Source organism: Encephalitozoon romaleae, chromosome X (genome assembly GCF_000280035.1).
Source record: "Encephalitozoon romaleae SJ-2008 chromosome X, complete sequence".
NCBI lineage: Eukaryota > Fungi > Microsporidia > Unikaryonidae > Encephalitozoon > Encephalitozoon romaleae.
Window position 1 is genome coordinate 139,145 of NC_024904.1, and position 18,183 is coordinate 157,327.

At 41.1% G+C, this 18,183-nt stretch overlaps 10 protein-coding genes across 10 annotated transcripts; 5 read left to right on the top strand and 5 right to left on the bottom strand.

The window, feature by feature from the left end:
- Positions 1 to 11: 11 nt before the first annotated feature.
- On the bottom strand, positions 12 to 1,559 carry EROM_101080 (hypothetical protein; the record flags this gene model as incomplete). The annotated part of the gene is made up of 1 exon (XM_009267145.1): positions 12 to 1,559. One exon carries the CDS (start codon positions 1,557 to 1,559, stop codon positions 12 to 14), a length of 1,548 nt encoding a protein of 515 aa, XP_009265420.1.
- A 165-nt stretch (positions 1,560 to 1,724) lies between these two features.
- EROM_101090 (casein kinase II subunit beta) lies at positions 1,725 to 2,345 on the top strand (the record flags this gene model as incomplete). Its single annotated transcript, XM_009267146.1, has 1 exon — positions 1,725 to 2,345. One exon carries the CDS (start codon positions 1,725 to 1,727, stop codon positions 2,343 to 2,345), a length of 621 nt encoding a protein of 206 aa, XP_009265421.1.
- Positions 2,346 to 2,397: 52 nt separating this feature from the next.
- Positions 2,398 to 7,737, top strand: EROM_101100 (DNA polymerase type-B epsilon; the record flags this gene model as incomplete). The annotated part of the gene is made up of 1 exon (XM_009267147.1): positions 2,398 to 7,737. One exon carries the CDS (start codon positions 2,398 to 2,400, stop codon positions 7,735 to 7,737), a length of 5,340 nt encoding a protein of 1,779 aa, XP_009265422.1.
- A 51-nt stretch (positions 7,738 to 7,788) lies between these two features.
- On the top strand, positions 7,789 to 8,211 carry EROM_101110 (hypothetical protein; the record flags this gene model as incomplete). The annotated part of the gene is made up of 1 exon (XM_009267148.1): positions 7,789 to 8,211. One exon carries the CDS (start codon positions 7,789 to 7,791, stop codon positions 8,209 to 8,211), a length of 423 nt encoding a protein of 140 aa, XP_009265423.1.
- A 48-nt stretch (positions 8,212 to 8,259) lies between these two features.
- On the bottom strand, positions 8,260 to 9,945 carry EROM_101120 (MdlB-type mitochondrial ABC transporter; the record flags this gene model as incomplete). The annotated part of the gene is made up of 1 exon (XM_009267149.1): positions 8,260 to 9,945. One exon carries the CDS (start codon positions 9,943 to 9,945, stop codon positions 8,260 to 8,262), a length of 1,686 nt encoding a protein of 561 aa, XP_009265424.1.
- A 196-nt stretch (positions 9,946 to 10,141) lies between these two features.
- EROM_101130 (karyopherin beta) lies at positions 10,142 to 12,628 on the top strand (the record flags this gene model as incomplete). Its single annotated transcript, XM_009267150.1, has 1 exon — positions 10,142 to 12,628. One exon carries the CDS (start codon positions 10,142 to 10,144, stop codon positions 12,626 to 12,628), a length of 2,487 nt encoding a protein of 828 aa, XP_009265425.1.
- Positions 12,629 to 12,681: 53 nt separating this feature from the next.
- EROM_101140 (formin-like protein) lies at positions 12,682 to 15,312 on the bottom strand (the record flags this gene model as incomplete). Its single annotated transcript, XM_009267151.1, has 1 exon — positions 12,682 to 15,312. One exon carries the CDS (start codon positions 15,310 to 15,312, stop codon positions 12,682 to 12,684), a length of 2,631 nt encoding a protein of 876 aa, XP_009265426.1.
- Positions 15,313 to 15,425: 113 nt separating this feature from the next.
- On the bottom strand, positions 15,426 to 16,499 carry EROM_101150 (putative 1-acyl-SN-glycerol-3-phosphate; the record flags this gene model as incomplete). The annotated part of the gene is made up of 1 exon (XM_009267152.1): positions 15,426 to 16,499. The coding sequence occupies one exon, from the start codon at positions 16,497 to 16,499 to the stop codon at positions 15,426 to 15,428; it is 1,074 nt and encodes a 357-aa protein (XP_009265427.1).
- Positions 16,500 to 16,533: 34 nt separating this feature from the next.
- EROM_101160 (Dullard-like phosphatase domain-containingprotein) lies at positions 16,534 to 17,223 on the bottom strand (the record flags this gene model as incomplete). Its single annotated transcript, XM_009267153.1, has 1 exon — positions 16,534 to 17,223. One exon carries the CDS (start codon positions 17,221 to 17,223, stop codon positions 16,534 to 16,536), a length of 690 nt encoding a protein of 229 aa, XP_009265428.1.
- A 35-nt stretch (positions 17,224 to 17,258) lies between these two features.
- EROM_101170 (Ser/Thr protein phosphatase PP4) lies at positions 17,259 to 18,167 on the top strand (the record flags this gene model as incomplete). The annotated part of the gene is made up of 1 exon (XM_009267154.1): positions 17,259 to 18,167. One exon carries the CDS (start codon positions 17,259 to 17,261, stop codon positions 18,165 to 18,167), a length of 909 nt encoding a protein of 302 aa, XP_009265429.1.
- Between the last annotated feature and the right edge of the window lie 16 nt (positions 18,168 to 18,183).

Consider the following 18,183-nt stretch of genomic DNA (forward strand, 5'->3'; position numbering starts at 1 on the left):
CTGTTAACTGTTTATTGGTGTAATGGTGTTTCTAAGGCAAGGGGATGGAGGGATTTCATCGCCGCCTCGTATGCAGAGTACAGAGCACCTACCTCATGTTCATTCCCAATGCTATTTACGATTTGATCAAATGAAAAAATACCTTCAGACATAAGAATGAAGTTCTTCACAAAGCACTCCTTGTTGTCCAGGGGACATAGAAAGATTTTGAGGTATTTCTCAACAACATCCATGAGAGGGACAACGCTCACTTTTGTTCTTAGGTATCGCTTAATCTCTGAAATTTCAAACAAAAGAGACTCTGAAATCTGAGGAGAGACCCTGGTGGTGTAGATTCTAGAGAAGGCGTGGGAAATTATGTCTTCTAGTAATGTAATTTGGACGTCTTCGTGTATTCCTTTTGTCCTTTCATTCATTATACTTTTATCCAAGAATTGTATGATTTCTCTAGAAAGTCCCTCAGGTGCTGCAAAATCTAGCCCCGAAAAATAATTGGAAAGAAAGTCATCTATAAATGCATTCTGTGATCTTTCAACCCTTCTGATTTCCATGTGGATCTTTGGAATGTCCTCTTCCACCCCCGACTTCTCTATGATTTGATCTAGGAAGTCCAAGGCTGTTTCTCTTATGAAAAGAAGTGTATTCAACACAATGATAGATCCATATAGATCCTTTGAAGAATTTATCCTTTTCATCAGAAGACTTAAGTGCTCGTCAAAGTAATGTACAAGATGCCTATATACAGACTTATCATTGAGATATTCAACTCTTTTGAGGATTTTTCCCACTCCACGGAAAAAGTCCAGGAACCTTGAAACAACACATGCTCTGGTATCCTCTTGATTGAGATCGGGCTGCATCAAAAAGCTGAAGGATCTCCTCAGGTATATCTCTATGTTTGGAATAAATAATGATGATACCATTGTTCTATGAGGGCACAAAGCTTCTTGATGAGAATCTACTGAGGGAGCATACAAAGCGCATGCACAGCATCCATGTTTCTCAAACAACCTTCCCAACCTTTTTTCATGCTTGATTGTTGAATTGAAGGCTTCCATAAAGTCTTCTTCATCAACCTCGTTGTAAAAAAAATAATCACATGCTCTCTGTTTCGTCATGAAATAGTATTTGAGCAGTATTTCTTGCGATAGGCACCAATCATCAGGAATATGAGAATACCTGAGGCTTATCTTGGCTATACTTTCTTCAATCCATGATAAACAACTGTCTAGTGAGGACAGCTTCTGGAAATTACAATTCAGGAACTCTTGATAGTTTACAGAGCACAATGATCCTAAATAAGAACTTGCCAGTGACCTCATCCTTTTCTCGAAGACTTCTCCTTGTAGTAGAATGATATTTATCAGTGGCCTTGGGATTCCTCTCTGCTCGTGAATACACCTTCTCATCTCCTCCTCCACAGAGGACTGCAGTCCTTCCAAATCATTTGTGCACAATCTATCTCCAAGAGCCAATTTCTCCATTTCCTGGCGGATCCTATCGTAAATTTCCTCATAGTTCTTTGAGTTATACAGCATTCTTAGCTCTATAGCATGCATCCATCTTCCCAGCCTTCGATGTTTTAGGTTAGGAGTGAAACACCTGTTTCAGGAAGGAGATGGGCAGAGGCAAGACAGAATATATTCCCAGCTGTCTAGACAGGATAGAAGTATTGTCAGATAAAAGTCAAATGTTTTTCTAGTCCTGGAAAAACAGGACTGGAGATGGAGAATTTGTTGGAGGACGATTCGGAGAATTTACTAAGGATGAGCCCTGACGAGTATTGGGTTGGAGACTTCATGCACAGAAAAGAGAACCATGCCATTGTCCGTGTCCCAGATGAGTTTCTGGAGGATAGGTTCAATATTATTGGATTGGACAGGTATATAAAAAATCTTGAAGAAACATATAACTCAATACTAGACAAGGGCCCAAGAAGAAATCTCAAAGAGGAGTCTTCATTATATTATCTGATACATCAAAGATACATCTTCACAAAGTCTGGGCTTGAGGCCATCCTGGATAAGGTAATGAGCAGAGAGTATGGGGTGTGTCCAAGAGTAGGATGCAAGTCATCGGTCGGGATGGTTCCTGTTGGATTAAGTGATGGACCGTCGAAATCATCTACAAAGATTTATTGCCATAACTGTGTGAATGTATATGAACCTAAAGGTAATCTCCAGCTATTAGATGGGTGCGCCTGGGGAAGATCATTCCCACATTTTCTGATCCTGGCACACTCATACCACTTTCCCTCAAGAATGTATGAGGAGTATGTTCCAAGGATCTATGGGTTCCGGATTTGCTCTCACGATGACAACGACTCTTTTTCTGAAGATAACTGAAATAAATGCCTAATATGGAAGACAACCGGAATTTTATTAATTTTCAAAAGACATGCAAGCCGTAATGAGAGACGAGCTCCTGGAAGAACAATATGGATTTGTGCCTTATTACGAAAACAGAAGAAGAGAGGGATGGGTGTTGAACTATACGGTGGTTACGCTTAGGGACGGAAGGATGAAAACAAAACTCTACCTGATTGATGAGGAAGGCGGTGAGTTTCTTGTGAAGATCCCTTATTTCCCATCATTTCTAGTCAGGGCTTCCGACTATGACATTACTGAGGAATACCTTAGGAAGAAATACGCTGGTGAGATTCATGATATGGAAAGGACACATAGAATTGACTTCAAGGAGGAGAATCATTTGAATAAGGAGCCAGGGATGTTTTTGAAGGTAAGATTCAAAACCGAATCTGGGTTCGGTGAGGCTTTAAAGGAGTTGAAGAGAATAGTGGCGAGGAATAGAGTGCAGAAAAGCCATGAGTATGATTGCTTTGGGGAGGAGAGAACAACCAATGCCGAGAATCTCATAGAATCTATCCACGAGCATGATATTCCCACAGAGGTTGCCACTGTTAATGATCTGAAGATTAGGTGTGGAAAATGGTATGGATTCTACTATACAGGGGAGATGTATGTCGTAGAGAAAAGTGAAAGGATTGTATTTCCGGACCTTAGAATACTTGCCTTTGACATAGAAACATCCAAAAAGCCATTGAAGTTCCCCAACCCGGAGTCTGATGAGGTGATGATGATATCGATCAAAACGGAATGCGGTGGGGAGTTGATTGTCAATCGAAGGCTGGTTTCCAAAAGTATCCGAAGGTTTGAGTATAATCCAAAAGAAGACATGCAATGCGTTTTTGATGTGGTAAATGAAAGTGACGAGGAAGGAGTTCTGATTAGGTTTGTGGAGATGATCCAAAGGCATAGGCCTCACCTCGTAACAACATTCAATGGTGCATCATTTGACTTTCCGTTCTTAGAGAAGAGAATGTCAAGGTATGGGATAAGTCTCAGAGAGACGGCTGGGTTTGCTCAAAAAGATGAATATTACATCTCACCATTTATTGTGCATCTTGATTGTTACAAGTGGGTTAAGAGAGACTCCTATCTTCCTGCTGGGAGCCAGGGCCTCAAGGCAGTTACCAAAGCAAAACTAGGATACTTTCCAGATGAAGTTGATCCCGAGGATATGGTTGGGCTTGCCATATCCGACCCCGACAGAATGGCATCTTATTCTGTCTCTGACTCTGTTGCAACGTACTTCCTTTACATCAAGTATGTTCAGCCCCATGTTTTTTCTATATGTTCTCTTATTCCTCTTCCCCCAGCATTAGCACTTTGCCAAGGGTCTGGGACGTTATGCGAAGCTTTACTTATTTCTGAGGCCATTGAGTATAAGGTGGTGATTCCCGAGAAAAGAAAAGAAAAGAAGATACAGGAGTACAATGGACATATAGCGGAAAGCATTACATATGTTGGGGGGTATGTCGAATGCCTGAAGTCTGGGATTTTCAGGTCCGACTTTGAATATGACTTTGAGATGGATGAGGGATTCATTGATGAAATGGCTTTAAATCTTGATGAAATGGTTTCTGAATATAACGAGGAAGAGGGTTTGGAGAGCATGAAGATTCAAATCCTCAAGAGCCTCCAGGAAAACAAAGGAAAGATTAGAAGAGAGGGACTTATATATCATCTAGATGTAGGAGCTATGTATCCAAACATCATCCTCACCAACAAACTGCAGCCTATATCGATTGTTGATGAGGACACTTGCATAAGATGTGACTTTTCGGACGAGTTGAATGAATGCCAGAAAAGAATGGAATGGACTATGAAGGTCGAGTATATTGCAGCGAGCAGAGAAGAAACAGAGAGGATCAAGAAGCAGATAAAAAAGGAGAAGGGGTTTGTAGGTGATAGAGATGAGGAGTTGAAGCAAAGGGCCAAGAAGTACTCCAAGGAGATATATGGGAAAGCAAAGAGGAAGGAAAACTGTGTAAGAAGTTCGACTGTTTGCCAAAGAGAAGTTCCGTTTTATGTGGAAACGGTTAGGAAGTTCAGGGACCAGAGATATGTTTACAAAAGATTGTATTCGGAGGCACAAAAGGCTTTTGAAGCTGCAAGAACCGAGGAGGAAAGGAAGCATGCAATGAAGTCTGTTGTTGTGTATTCCTCACTTCAGATTGCGCATAAATGTGTTCTGAACTCTTTCTATGGGTATGTGATGAGAAAGAGCTCCCGGTGGTATAGCATGGAGATGGCAGCAATAGTCTGCAATGTTGGGGGGAATATCATCAAGAAGGCAAGGGAGATTGTCGAGAAGATAGGGATTTCTCTAGAGTTGGACACAGATGGTATATGGTGCCTAGTTCCGTCTTCGTTGATATCATCTTATACACTTCCTTCTGGAAAGAAGTTTTCACTTCTATCGAGCCTCCTGAACCATTTTGTATGCAAGAAGTTTACTAACCACCAGTACCAAGAAAAGGTTGATGGTAGGTACATCACACGGATGGAGAACTCGATATTTTTCGAGATTGATGGGCCGTATAAGGCGATGCTTCTTCCAGCATCCACCGAGGAAAATAGGCTGTTGAAGAAGAGATATGTGATAATTGACAGAAACAACAGGATTGCAGAGCTAAAAGGGTTTGAAGTGAAAAGACGAGGAGAGCTAGAAATCATTAAGAAGTTTCAAGAAGAGCTATTTCTTCATTTTTTAGATGGAAGCAACCTCAGGGAGTGCTATGAGTCACTTGCAGAGGTGTGCAGATATTGGCTGGATATATTGCGAAGCAGGGGAGAATACATTGATGACGATACGATTCTTGAGTTATTATCTGAGAGCAGAAGCATGTCTAAAGGATTTGATGGGTATGGAGGAAGAAAATCAAGCCTCACGGTTACGGCACTTAGAATGTCTGAGGTCTTAGGAGAAGGGATTCTTGAGGAGAAGCTGAAATGCGAATACATTATTGCAGCATATCCCGAGAACAGGTCTGTTGCGGAGAGGGCCATACCAGTAATAATATTCCGGTCTGATCGGAAAGAGGAATTTCTTGGAAGATGGCTGCAAAGGAACTATTCTGGAGACATTAGATCCATTATTGACTGGGACTATTATAAGCTAAGGCTGGAATGTGTTATTCAGAGGATGGTTATATTGCCTGCTTTATCCCAGAGGGTTGGAAATCCTTTGAAGGAGGTGCAAGTACCTGGGTGGGCGAAGGCCAGGTCTGAGCTTAAGGGGTTTAGCCTAAAGAATGCCAATGATATTGAAGAAGTTTTCTGCAAGCCGAAGGTGAAGGAGGGCAGAAACACGGAGAGCACAGTCTGCAAAAAGGATGAGATTGACAAAGAAAACCACATAGTTAATGGGAAAAAAAGGAAAGCGCCGATGGAAACTGATATTTCAAGGTATACTCTTGGAAGTAAAATGAGATGGATGGAAGCGATAGAGGAGATTAATGATAGAGGAGATATTATCAAAGTGGCACGTGGAGATGATGGATACATGAATGTATATTATAGTGGGAGGGTTGATGCCAGGGAGAGGATTCCCTTAGAAAGGAGGATCTACATGGAAGTCAATGATTGGAAATATTTTGAAGAATCTGGAGAGGTTGAGAAAATGACGGTATGTCTTCCCGAAGGTTCTGAAGACGTAGAAGTAGGTGTGATTAAGTTGAAGGAGTACGAGTTTATGTGTAACCACTCATTATACAAGAAGTTTCTGAGCCATTTTTCAATAAGAAGGGTTTTTGAAGATAAGGTTCCAATTCTGTACAGCAACATGAAGGAATGTGAGGGACGTGACATTAGGTTTGTGACTGTGTCTGGGTTTATGTTCCAAGGAAGAACTGTATATGCAGCTGGTAGGGAGGAGGTTCTTATATTTTCTGGAGAAGAGGGATTGCATGATCTTGGAAAGCATCTTCTTGAAGGCTTTGGAAAATGGGAGGTTGCAGTTATCAACTCGAATGATCCATGCAAGGCCGAGCTTCGAAGGATTTTAGAGAGGCATCACGTTCTTGAAATGGCTTTTAAGAGAAGCCCGCCTTTGAAGGAATATTCTGAGCTCTGTAATGAGCAAAAGGTGCTCCATCAGTGGATGAGAGGGGAGATGGAGTTAATGTGCAAGACCAGTAAATATACAGGGATACCGATTTTCAATGTAGATGAACAGCTAATGGATGTATTGTTTTATAGGGAGTTGAGAAAGAACAAGGTTGTATGTAGAAAACGGAAGCCTGAGATGAATCATCTCCCATGTCTGAAGGCAGAGAGATTCAAGCCTGGATTCTACAAGAGATATACTATTGAAGTAGAATGTATAGGAACACTAGTTCTCTCTATTATCGAGTACAAGTCATTTCTAGGAGAGGATACATTATTTGGAGGAGTGTCAAGAAACGACTTCAATGTTCTTCGGAACTTTCTAAAAAGGGTAGTCTTGGATTCCATCAGAGGCGTAGAAGGAACAAAGCTTCTTCTAAGGAATATAGGGTCATGGATAAGAAGAGACTCGGGCATTATCTGCACGGAGCTCCGGAATATTTGTTGCATGTTACAAAAAAGGTACATGATGAATCTGGCTAAGAAACTAAGAGATGAAAGATACGATGTGATTTGTGTGGCAGGGGATATGATTCTGATCAACACAGAGAAGATAAGTGAGAAGTCGGCATTGGAGTTCTTCCAACATGTTCGTAAGAAAGGACTGGGGCTTTGCGGATACGAAATGATGAAGATGAAGCTCAACAGAAAGTTCCAGAGACTTGCATTTGTAAGCCCAAGCTCTTACTTTTTTCTTTATGATGAGGAATACTTTTGTTTCAGTGAAAGCAGTGTTCCAACAGTGTTTCTGAAGGCCTATTTTGACGATGGCCAGATAGATTCAGAATTTGTGTATAGTCTTGTGACTAAAATTCCTTTGGAAAGCTCTAAGATGGTTATGAAGCTTCTTTCATTTAGGCAAGATGCACAAGCATTGGTGTCCAACTGTTATAGGCTTTTACGTTTAAGTGAGTTTGAAGAGAAAGAAAATACAGAGATGTACCTTGACATTGTATGTCCTTCATGTGGAATGGAGAATGTGTTCAGATCCAGATGCATAAAATGCTATAACCCATATCCAAAAAATACCGTACTGGATGCATGCATGGCTCGTGCCAAATACCTCCTTTGGTTGGAGCTTACAGGAGACCTGTATTGTAATAGATGTGGGAGAATCAATGAAACAAAACTGTCTGAATTCTGTAGGTGTGGGGGGACTTTCAGGAAGGTAAAGCATTGGGACAAGATAGAAAGGCTGAAGAGGATAGCCTCAAGCCCAGCCTTTGATGATTTTTGTAAGAGGATTTCAAATCATTTCATGAAATGATCTTTGTACTCCAAAGGTTAATAAATGAACCTAACAACCCCATACTTTAGGATGTGCTCGAATATCAGAATCATTGAGAGAAACAATAGCGCACAAATAGATGTCCTCCTCTATGATCATGTTCTAGCACACATAATTCTTGACACGAGGATGGAGCCATCATCGGTTAGGCAATTTTCAATAAACAGCTTGGGAAACAACCAAAACTCATCTGTTAAGGTTTTTGTTAACTCTAGGAAGGTGGACTTCGCATACGAGCTTATACTTGGATATGTTCTAGGATGTGTGGGGATTGAGGAGTATGACTGTAAAGTCTATTTATTCGATGAAATCGATGACTTGTGTGTATTAAAGAATCTGATATTCGCAATAGATGAGAAGTTCAACATAGAACTGAAGGCCTCTTCGGAGGATGGCAGAATAATGATTGCTCTAAGGGGGAAGATAGTCTATGAGACAACTGCAATGATATAACCGCTAAATACACCTCACATCAACATTTTAAAGTGAGTTCTTCCCTTTTCAGTACTTTGATCTATCAATAATAAACTCATCAAAGGAATCATATACTCTAACTGTGCTATCATGAAGTCCAAGTATCTTATCGAAGCCTCGAAGAAGATCATGATCATGTACAACTAGAAACACAGTCTTATCCTTCATCTTTTTAAGTATCATCTCCACCAGCTCCTTCTCAGAATCTGCATCCAGATTAGATGTCGGTTCGTCCAGGACAACTATGTCGGAGTCCTTTACCATCGCTCTCATGAAGCTAACCCTTTGCTTCTGTCCTCCGCTTAGAAACTTTCCATTTTCCCCAACCAGAGTCTGATATCCTTTCTCAAGCTTGCTCAGCATCTCATGTGCATTGAAATGCACACACTTTTTTAGAACATCCTCATATTCAATGGAGTTGCAAGAGTAAGCTATATTTTCAAGAACAGTCCCGTTGAATAGGTGATGGTTCTGGGGAACAAACGAAATGAGATTCCGGACAGATGACTTTCTGATTCTTCTTAGCTCAACCCCGTCAATGTATATTTCTCCCTTGTATTCAAGGAACCGAAGAAGTGCATTGATGAAAGACGACTTCCCACAGCCATTCTTCCCTATTATGCCTATCTTCTCTCCCTTCCTGATCTCACCATTAAAGCCTTCTATTACAAGCTTGTTCCCTATGTGAATAGACACATCGGAAAATCTTATTGAATCGCTAAATGTCTCTATAGTGAGGCCAAGACCATCATCCTCCTCGGCTGCATTTTCAATCCTTGAGTCAAAAATATCTGTTAGATTCTCGTTCATTGTAAAGATGCTATCCTTCAGCTTCATTATTCCGTTACGTAACTCAGAAAAGAACTTTGAGTACTCGATGTATCTGTTTCCTATCCTCATACTTTTAAACATATATCCATTGACTATCATGAACACCAGAAATGCATTTGGAATGAAAAACAGGCTTTTCTGGAAAAACTCTACAAACCCGTTGACTTGATCATACCTTCTGGAGTGCCTTCCAACATCCCAAACAGTTCCTAGATATTTAGACAGCTCTTTCTCTTCTTTGTTGTATGACTTAATTATATCATAGTTCTGTAGGACTCCATAAAGCCTATTTGAGGCTGTATTGTATGCAGCATTGTACTTCCTTCTGAAGTGGTTTCTGATAATTGTACCACGCCACGATACAACAGCATACACTAGTATCTGGACAATGGTTAATGTCACAATACCCATCGAGCAACGGCAGAAGTACAGAAACCCCCACATAACATATGTCACATTGAAAAAGATGTCTGCAAAGAATATTCTCATAAAACTCACTATTGCATTAGACCTTCGCTCAACCAGTGAATGTATCTGCCCAGATCCTAGATGATGAAATCCATGGTAGTTCATTAGGAGATACTCCCTCAAGCAGTGATGGAACGACTTCCCCATAAGCAGCTGGATAATGTAGGCCGAAATAAGCTTGTAGATAAGGCTTGCTATATAGTGATTTATAGGCAGAACCATGAATGAGATAAGAAGCCTGCTGGGGTCCGTTCCATCGGTTGTCTTTCCAACAATATATTGCTCAATTTTTGTTATCAGCTTTTGAAATTCAAAATGTAACTTACTTGAAAGCATTATAAAGAACACGGTTGCAGAAATCCCCAGAAGAACTGTCTTGTCCTTGACAAGGAAATCTACCACCAGTGACATCATGTAGGAATATCTTCCATGCCCTCTGTTTTTCATTTATGGAGGGTTTTGAACTTCTTTTATATGTGGGGGCGGGAAAAAGATGGTGCAAAGCTTCAATTCCGTTAGTAATGTCTAGTATGAGAAGAAGAGGCAATCAAAAATATATGCCAAATGTAATGGATATGAGATTTCATGGATTGGAAAAAATCACCCCAATATGGATAGAAGAGGATTGGAGGCATGTCTATATGAAGTGCTGAGGTCCGATCCCGCTGCAGGAAAGAGGGCCGAAGCAAAGATCCTGGAGCTGCAATCAAATGACTTTGAAAGGTTTATATCGATTCTTGTGGAAGTCTTTGGCGACCTGAAAAGTAATGATCAGCTCCGAATGGTTTCCGGGATTATTCTTAAGAACAGTCTTCACGCAAATGATCCCGAACTCCAGAAAGGCTGTTTGAGCAGATGGCTAGGGATGAGGTGCGAGTCTAGAGAATATGTAAAGAACATGCTTAGAGGGGCGATGAAAGGCCCCATTCCAAGGTTCTGTACCATGGCCGGGGCAGCCCTTGGGCAGATAGCCAGGATTGAGATTCCCAACAATTTATATCAAGGATTTTTTGAAGAGATGAAGAGGATGGTCTGCGATGAGGAAGCAGTATGTGGTGTGTGTGAGGCTGTGGGAATATGTTGCAGCTATCTGGTGAAGGAGGCCCCTGACATCCTTCAGATGCACAATACTGCTGTGTTTGAAATATGCATGTATCCTCTTAAAAGCGGAACCACAAGTAGAGCCAAGCTGTCTGGACTTAAGTGCTTGATGAACTGTATGGAAATCCGGGGGATATTTTGCTATGAAGAGAATGTAAACATATTTCTAAATGCGACAATTGGGATATGGAATGGGAATGATGAGGAGCTAATACACAAGCTGATGATATGCTTCAACAGGCTTGTGATGCTTAATTACAAGTTTATTCAGAAGAGTATATTGGAGAATATGCTAGCACAGTATTTAGGAAGGTTTTTCAAATCAAAACACGATGAAATCAAGATTCAAGCGATTGAATACTGGTGTATTTTTGCTGAGAAAGCGGACGAAGAGATGATCAACAAATACATGCCGGTTGTATTGCCAGAGGTACTTAACCTTCTTAAGAAAGGCCCAGATTACTACGGAGATGTGTGGTCACCACACAAAGCTGCGTCTTCTTGTCTTGAGATGTACACAGAGCTGAAGGGTGATAAGATGATGAGAAATGGGATGGTGTGGGGGTTTATAGAAGCCTCTTTGAAATCTGGATCCAAGAGCAATGTAGACATAGGTGCTGTAGCGTTGGGAAGTGTCATGCACGAAAGATGTGAGGACTGCCTAACAAAGATTGTCCCAGATCTTGTTGCTGGAATAGAATATGAAGAGTCAAAAGACTCCTGTTTGTGGGCATTATCTAGGGTGGCTGAATGCAACTTCTACGCATTAGTCGATCATCTCCCCATGATTTTGAACAAGTGTGGATCAGTTGTTCTGGAAAGCTCCAAATCTTCGATTGGAGCTGCATGGGTAATGGATTGCATATTCCGTTCTATAGTAGATAGCAAAAGAAAGGAGGGATTTGCAAGCCACATACCAAATGCAACAAAGAAAAGAGCAGATGGGTTTATCGAAAGCTTCCTGACGAAGCAATATTTAGACATTCTTAATGTATTGGTCAAAGGGACAGAGTTAGCAAGCCTGAATGATTCAAGCTTGAGGGTTGCATTGTTTTCTGCGCTTGACGAGCTGATTCTGATATGCCCGCAAACTGTTTTGGACATTCTTGTTGGGTTTTATGACTACACATCGAAAAAGATTGATGAGTGTATAAGTGTATTAGGATATGCCACCCAAGATCAGCTACTAGTGGTTGAGGATGTCCTCTCAAATTACATAGGGCTTATTGAGGCAATAGCGACTGCAAGAGAAAGAGAGGATGTGGAAGACCTTCTTGAGCTGTTTATAAGAATCCTGGAATCAACTCCAACGATAGCCTTTGGGGAGGTTTATACAAGTATCTCGAACCTTTCCTCAAAGTTCTCTCCACACGCATCTAAGATACTTCCTTACATGGCAAGAGATATGAGATGCACAGATAGGTTTGTCTTGAGTTCTGTGATAAATCTTGTTGGAAGGCTTGCAAACACAATGGGAACAGATTTCAACATTCTTGCAACTGTTCTCACATCGTCTCTAGTCCAGTGTCTCGGCTCCGAAGCTACTCATAGAGATCTTAAGCCGACAATACTGTCTGTATTCGGGGACATTGCACTGGCACTAGAGAGAAATTTCGAGTCATATCTTGATATGGTTGTCATGCTATTTCAGCAGATATCAGAGGTTGGAAGGTATTCCGACGAAGAGTATGTGGACAATCTCCGTAGGAATGCAGTCCAGCTTGTGAACTGTTCTCTGGTGGCTATTGGCGACAGTTCAAAAGTCAGAAGTGTTCTGCCCAGGATCATTGGGATAACGCATAAGATAGGTGCCGAAGATGATAGTGGAAAAGCGAGCAACGACATCCTTGGACTTATTGATGACCTTGTTGGAATGTATGGAAAGAACTTTGGACTAGACGAGCCATGGATTAAGGACTTTCTGTATGGAATGATGAAATGTGGTGATGACCAGAATAGAAAGAAAGCCAGCAATGTCCTGGAAATGCTAAGATAAAATATAGCAGTCTTGAATTAAAGTGCTTCATTTAATTTAATCATTACTACAAGTCAAGAAGTCTGATTGTGGATTCTTCTATACTGCTCGAGATGTTGCTTCATGCTACACAGAAAATCAGATAATGTAACTAATATTTCTTTTAAATTTCTTGCCTCTTCTTCTCCAAACTTACACTTAATCATGCTGGAGTACAGATGAAACTTCTTGAAATTACAGCTTACACTTTCAAGCTTGCTACATGCAAACCTGAAGAACTTCGCGTATTCCTCCTTAACACTCTCTTCCAACAGGTCTAGGAGCTCCAGCTTCTCTGTGTACATTTCTATGAAGTAGTTGATCTTCTCACGCATTCTCGTCAACTCCTCATTCTTCAGATCATGTATGGGAGAAAGCTCTTCAAGTAGATACTCCGGCCTAACGCCATTGGCTTCTAACATCTGGAATAAAAATGGGAAGAGAGAAGTATTGTTCTTTCCTCGGTAGTTACTGAATACATACAAGCTGGAGAGCCTGAACCCACTCGCCTTCTTTTTGTTCATCGAGTACCGGAAGTTCATTGTGTTTCCAATCTCAAGAATCATTTTGAGAACTACCCTAAGGCTCTTGCTATCCAGGATCTTACTACAGACCTCTAGCAATCTTGAAAGGGTCCCTTCTATAAGAAATATCTCGTCAAAAAGCTTTCTTTCGAAGATCAATATCTCAATAAGCTTACGAACATCCAGTAGCTGTGAGTATGCCAGCATGGCCTTTTCAACCTTACTAAGGGACCCAGGTGCTGCTGATATCAGATTCATGACCTCTTCATGATCCGGATACATCTTTTCGATGTTCAGTAGATCCTGAAGCTCAAGAGCATTGTCGGGAGATTTGAGTATGGAGTACACATTCTCAGGTGTTATGTTCCTCATCTCAAGATGCTTCAGCGAGAGGGACACCAGAAACAGCCTGCCGTCTTCTACAATGCTCTTCTGAATCTGCTTACTTTTGCTTTCGTGCTCAGAGAATGGTTCGCAAAATATCTCCTCAAACCTCTTGTAGTCAATATCAGCATTGATTCCGTCAACATCATCGAATATTGTCTTCTCAGCCCTTGCTAATGGAATCCAATGGAGGGGCTTTTTGATGATAACGGCAGGCATATCATATTTTTCAGCCGGCTTCTTCTTTAATATTATCTTCTTCGTCTTCAGATTGACGGTCTTTTCTATTCCGGGTGACAGCACTATCAACTCTAACGGTTTCAACTGCCCACTCTCCATTGAGTATAGGGTTCTCCTGTCAAACACCATTCCGTTGGAAATGGATTTCTTCGAGCCATTGGCAGCCTCTGGCTTAGTCTCTTTGCTAGGGCTACATTCCTTCTCCTTGAATGTTTCGTCCATATGTCTAAGTACCTTGGCCTCAAAACTACTAGTCTTCAGGCCCTGGACCTCCAATCCCTCAATAAACTCTCTAGCCTTCTCTGGACAATACTTCATGAATGCACAGAACTTTGCAATTATTTCGTTTCGGCCTTCAGAGGTAAGCCTCTCGTAAATCGCTCTATCAGGCTCTCCCCAGAAATTCTCATTCAGCAATCTAAGCCCTTGGACAATGTCGGTCTTGTACATGCACAATGGCTTCTCTACAGGTTTTCCTGACTCAATCATAACAATATCAATAGTAAATTCTTTGTCAAACTTCTTCTTAGATAGAAAGCACTCCATGTCATCCAAAACAAATCTGTATAAACCCTGCCTATAGAAAAGGGTGTTGATTCTCAAGAGAACTACATTTTTCTCTGTGCCTCCAAAGTAATAGCACATAAGAATCTGTATGTCTTCAGATATCTCACAGTCAACTCCGCTGAACACAACATAATCCTCATCTCTATAAACTTTGTCGTTGCCGTCCTGCTCTCTAATCACAGACAGCTCTTCCCCCTTCCTCATCACTTTCATTCCAACCGTGAAATCTTCGGCAGGCCCAAGAGGAATCGTAGTCACTATAAGCTGCTTCAAAACAACCGAATGGATTCTATCTCCTTTCAAAGCGCTTGCAGAATCAAAGTACTTGATGTATCTTTTGACTGTATTGATGTTGGATAAACTCGGTGCAAGGGCGTCTTCAAAATACCTCTCCCACACTATTTCCGTTCTATCGGCAACCCCACAGTGCCTTAGAATACATCCCACTAAAAACCTCAGTTTGTCTTCATCACCACTCCTTACCTCAAGTGCAGCTATGTTGTTTGAATTAAATTCTAACCAACATCTTACAGCACATGACACCCTGTAGGCAAGCCCAAGATCAAATTCAAGCGACGGTATTCTTTGAACATTAACGTACTCCTTGAGATTCTCCCCGGTGCACCAGATCATAAACCTATCCTTATAGTTATCATTAAAAAACTTGATAAGCTCCTTGGTGTTGTTTCTCCTTGTTATGTTTTCTGTAGAATTCTCCCAGCATTGCCCAAATACCAACACACGGTGGTTGATTCTCCAAACATTAAGGTTGGCACCAATCCCTGAGCCTCCGACCTCCTTCTCCTTGGCTTCCCCCTCGGGCTTGGAAGAAGGCTTTATTGAGTCCACACATCTAAAGTCTCCCCCTTCGCTGTTCCTCACAAGAGCTTGGATCTTCTCGAGAATCCCAGTGTTAATTCTGGCTCCACTCACAAGAGTCTCTCTTTCCATCTTCTTCCAGACTTGACCTTGGTGTTATAAAAAAGATGAAACGCTACCAATCGATGGTCACCTTCTTGTTTCATGGCAAAACAAACCCAGAAAATAAACCTTACAGAGCTACTTTATTTCGAACAAAACCTTATAGCAGATCCTAATAACAGTCCCGAGACGAGAATAAACATAACATAAAAGAAGGGGCCCCAATGAGAAGACAACTCAATCTCCATATCTATGTGTTCTGTCTCAGGACGTGACAATGAATCCGCAACATTCTTGAACTCATCTATACTTCTTATACACCTATCTCCGTTCTCCTTCCTAAACCTAGATATCATTTTCTCCTTCTCCTCAAATAGCTTCAGGAGAAAATCATCGCCATCCATACCGTCATTATTAGGAATGTAATCCAGGAAGAACATGAAGTTCACCTTCTGTGATTTGTTTATTATCACATCCCAATAAGAGAAGACATCATTGGGATACTTTACATAAGGATTCCCTATCATCGTGAGATCTATGACTCCTTCCATATCATCCCGAATATTTTCCCTAAGTATCTTAAATCCAGTGGTTCTTGGAATAAGAACCTCCTCAGGATCAAACCCCTTTCCTTCAACCTCTACGTTTGCCTCAACCGACCACTTGTGAGACTTGGGGTGGGAACATTTGTCTATGTATGTCCCTTCTGGAAAAAGAAGAAGGTCATACTTTCCTTCCTTCTTGAGCCTAGATGCCCCACTCATAATAATCTCCCTATCCTTGCTTACCTTTCTGTTCAAGAAAATAAATTGGAAAAACTTCATACCATAGCCTAACAATGGAATGTTCCTTAAAGACATTTTGAGAATAATACAGAGGTCCTCAAACCTTTTAAGGTAATGGAGGACACAGCAAACGAATAGCCAGTCATACTCTGTCAAGTGATTTGAAATCACAACATTTCTATTCCTTTTAAGTATTATCGGGTTGTACCTGATAAACACCCTCTGAGGAAAGTATCTAGAAAACATAGCCCGTGTGAGATGGAGCCATCCGACCTTTGCCGACTTCCTAAGAACTCTTTGAGATTTTTCTCCACAACACACCAGTTTGGCCACAGATACAACTATAAGCCCAACAATAATATATGAAAAATATACTATCATTGCTATTATAAACTGCATACCATTCCAAACCCTTCTCATCACTTCAGCCATGTTTTTGATCTAAATATTTTTTTCCAAACACGTTTCAATCGTGATGCTTCAATTCTGTCATTAATCCACCTCTAAAAGGCGTCTGATGTGTATTTCTAAACAAGTCATCTCTAGGTAGCCCCTTTAGGTATTTCATGACCTTAAGGAGAGAATCATCGTCTAGCGCTCCGGTGTATGGGGGGATATGAATCCCATTACCAGGCTGGAACTCATAAGAATGAGGGCTGTCATCAACTAGAATCACCTTGTGCAAGGGTCTTCCAAGCCTGCATAGATCCTTAACATATCTCCCGTTAGTAAGCGTGCATGACTCCCTATACAAAGAATACTTTATATTCTTGTTCATATCAATCATGTCAATAACCTTCCTAGCATACTCTTTTTTTGCGGCTGTGAATATGATCACTTCATATATGTCTCCAACCCCGTTGATAAACTCGGTGGCATGAGGCCTTACCTTTACGTATATGGGCATATCCCTACTCCTTGGAACCTCCACACAAAAGTCGTAGAACTCCGGCATCTCGAAAGTTGAATGTACCAAGGTATTGTCAAGATCCAGGACAAGTGTTGGCTTTGGATCATATTTTCGTGGCAGAATAGACCTTGGGGATTCTTCATCACAATTCACCTTTTTCATCTTTCTTCTACTCTCCATGGACACTTCTTTCTTGTAACAACCACAGAGACCTCTTAGAATTTTAAGGATCCAGGGCATTGACATAACGGGGGTATAAGCCTTGCTTCAATTCCTCCCCGATGACCGAAGGTCTTGGTGAAGAAAAGTACTTTGCCATGCTTGGAAATATAAAAAATTCTATTCTACCAACAAGAGAAGAAACCCTATCGCTGATCAAGGAGGTCCAAAAGGTATTTGAGTCTGAGCCAAATATTCTGCATATAGATACCTCAGTCAATGTCGTTGGCGATGTGCATGGCCATTTCTATGATGTGTTGAACATGTTGAGCCTAATGGAGGATCCATCAGAAAAGACATATCTATTTCTTGGAGATTATGTTGATAGAGGATACAACTCCGTTGATCTTATTCTTCTCCTGTTTCTATACAAAAGACTTTACAAAGGCAATCTGTATCTGCTAAGAGGAAACCATGAAACACGCATGCTCTCCTCGGTTTATGGATTTAAGGAGGAGTGTGTGCGGAAATACGACCTTGTTGTGTACTGGAGGATTTGCGAAGCCTTCCAATACCTTCCTGTTGCAGCAATAGTCTTAAGGAAATACTTCTGCGTACACGGTGGGTTAGTTCCTGGCATGTCTTTAGACTTCATAATGAAACATGACAGAGTAGGAGAGATCACAGAGATAAACGATATCTTATGGAGTGACCCGGATGAAACGCCTGGGTTTCGGAAGAGCCAAAGGGGTGCTGGATATTTATTTGGAGAGGATGTCCTGAAAAACTTCCTTAATGAGCATGGTCTATCCCACTTTGTCCGATCTCATCAACTGGTTAATGACGGTTATAAAGCATACTTTGGCGAGAAGCTGTACACTGTGTGGGGAGCCCCGAACTACTGCTATTCTTCTGGTAATATTGCCTGTGTTATGGCTATTGATGAGAGCGGCCATGATTTTAGATTGTTTGATAGATGCGAGGAACAATACAAAGAAATCCCAATGAGATACGACTTCTTTAATGGGTGAAATGGACTGGTAGGAA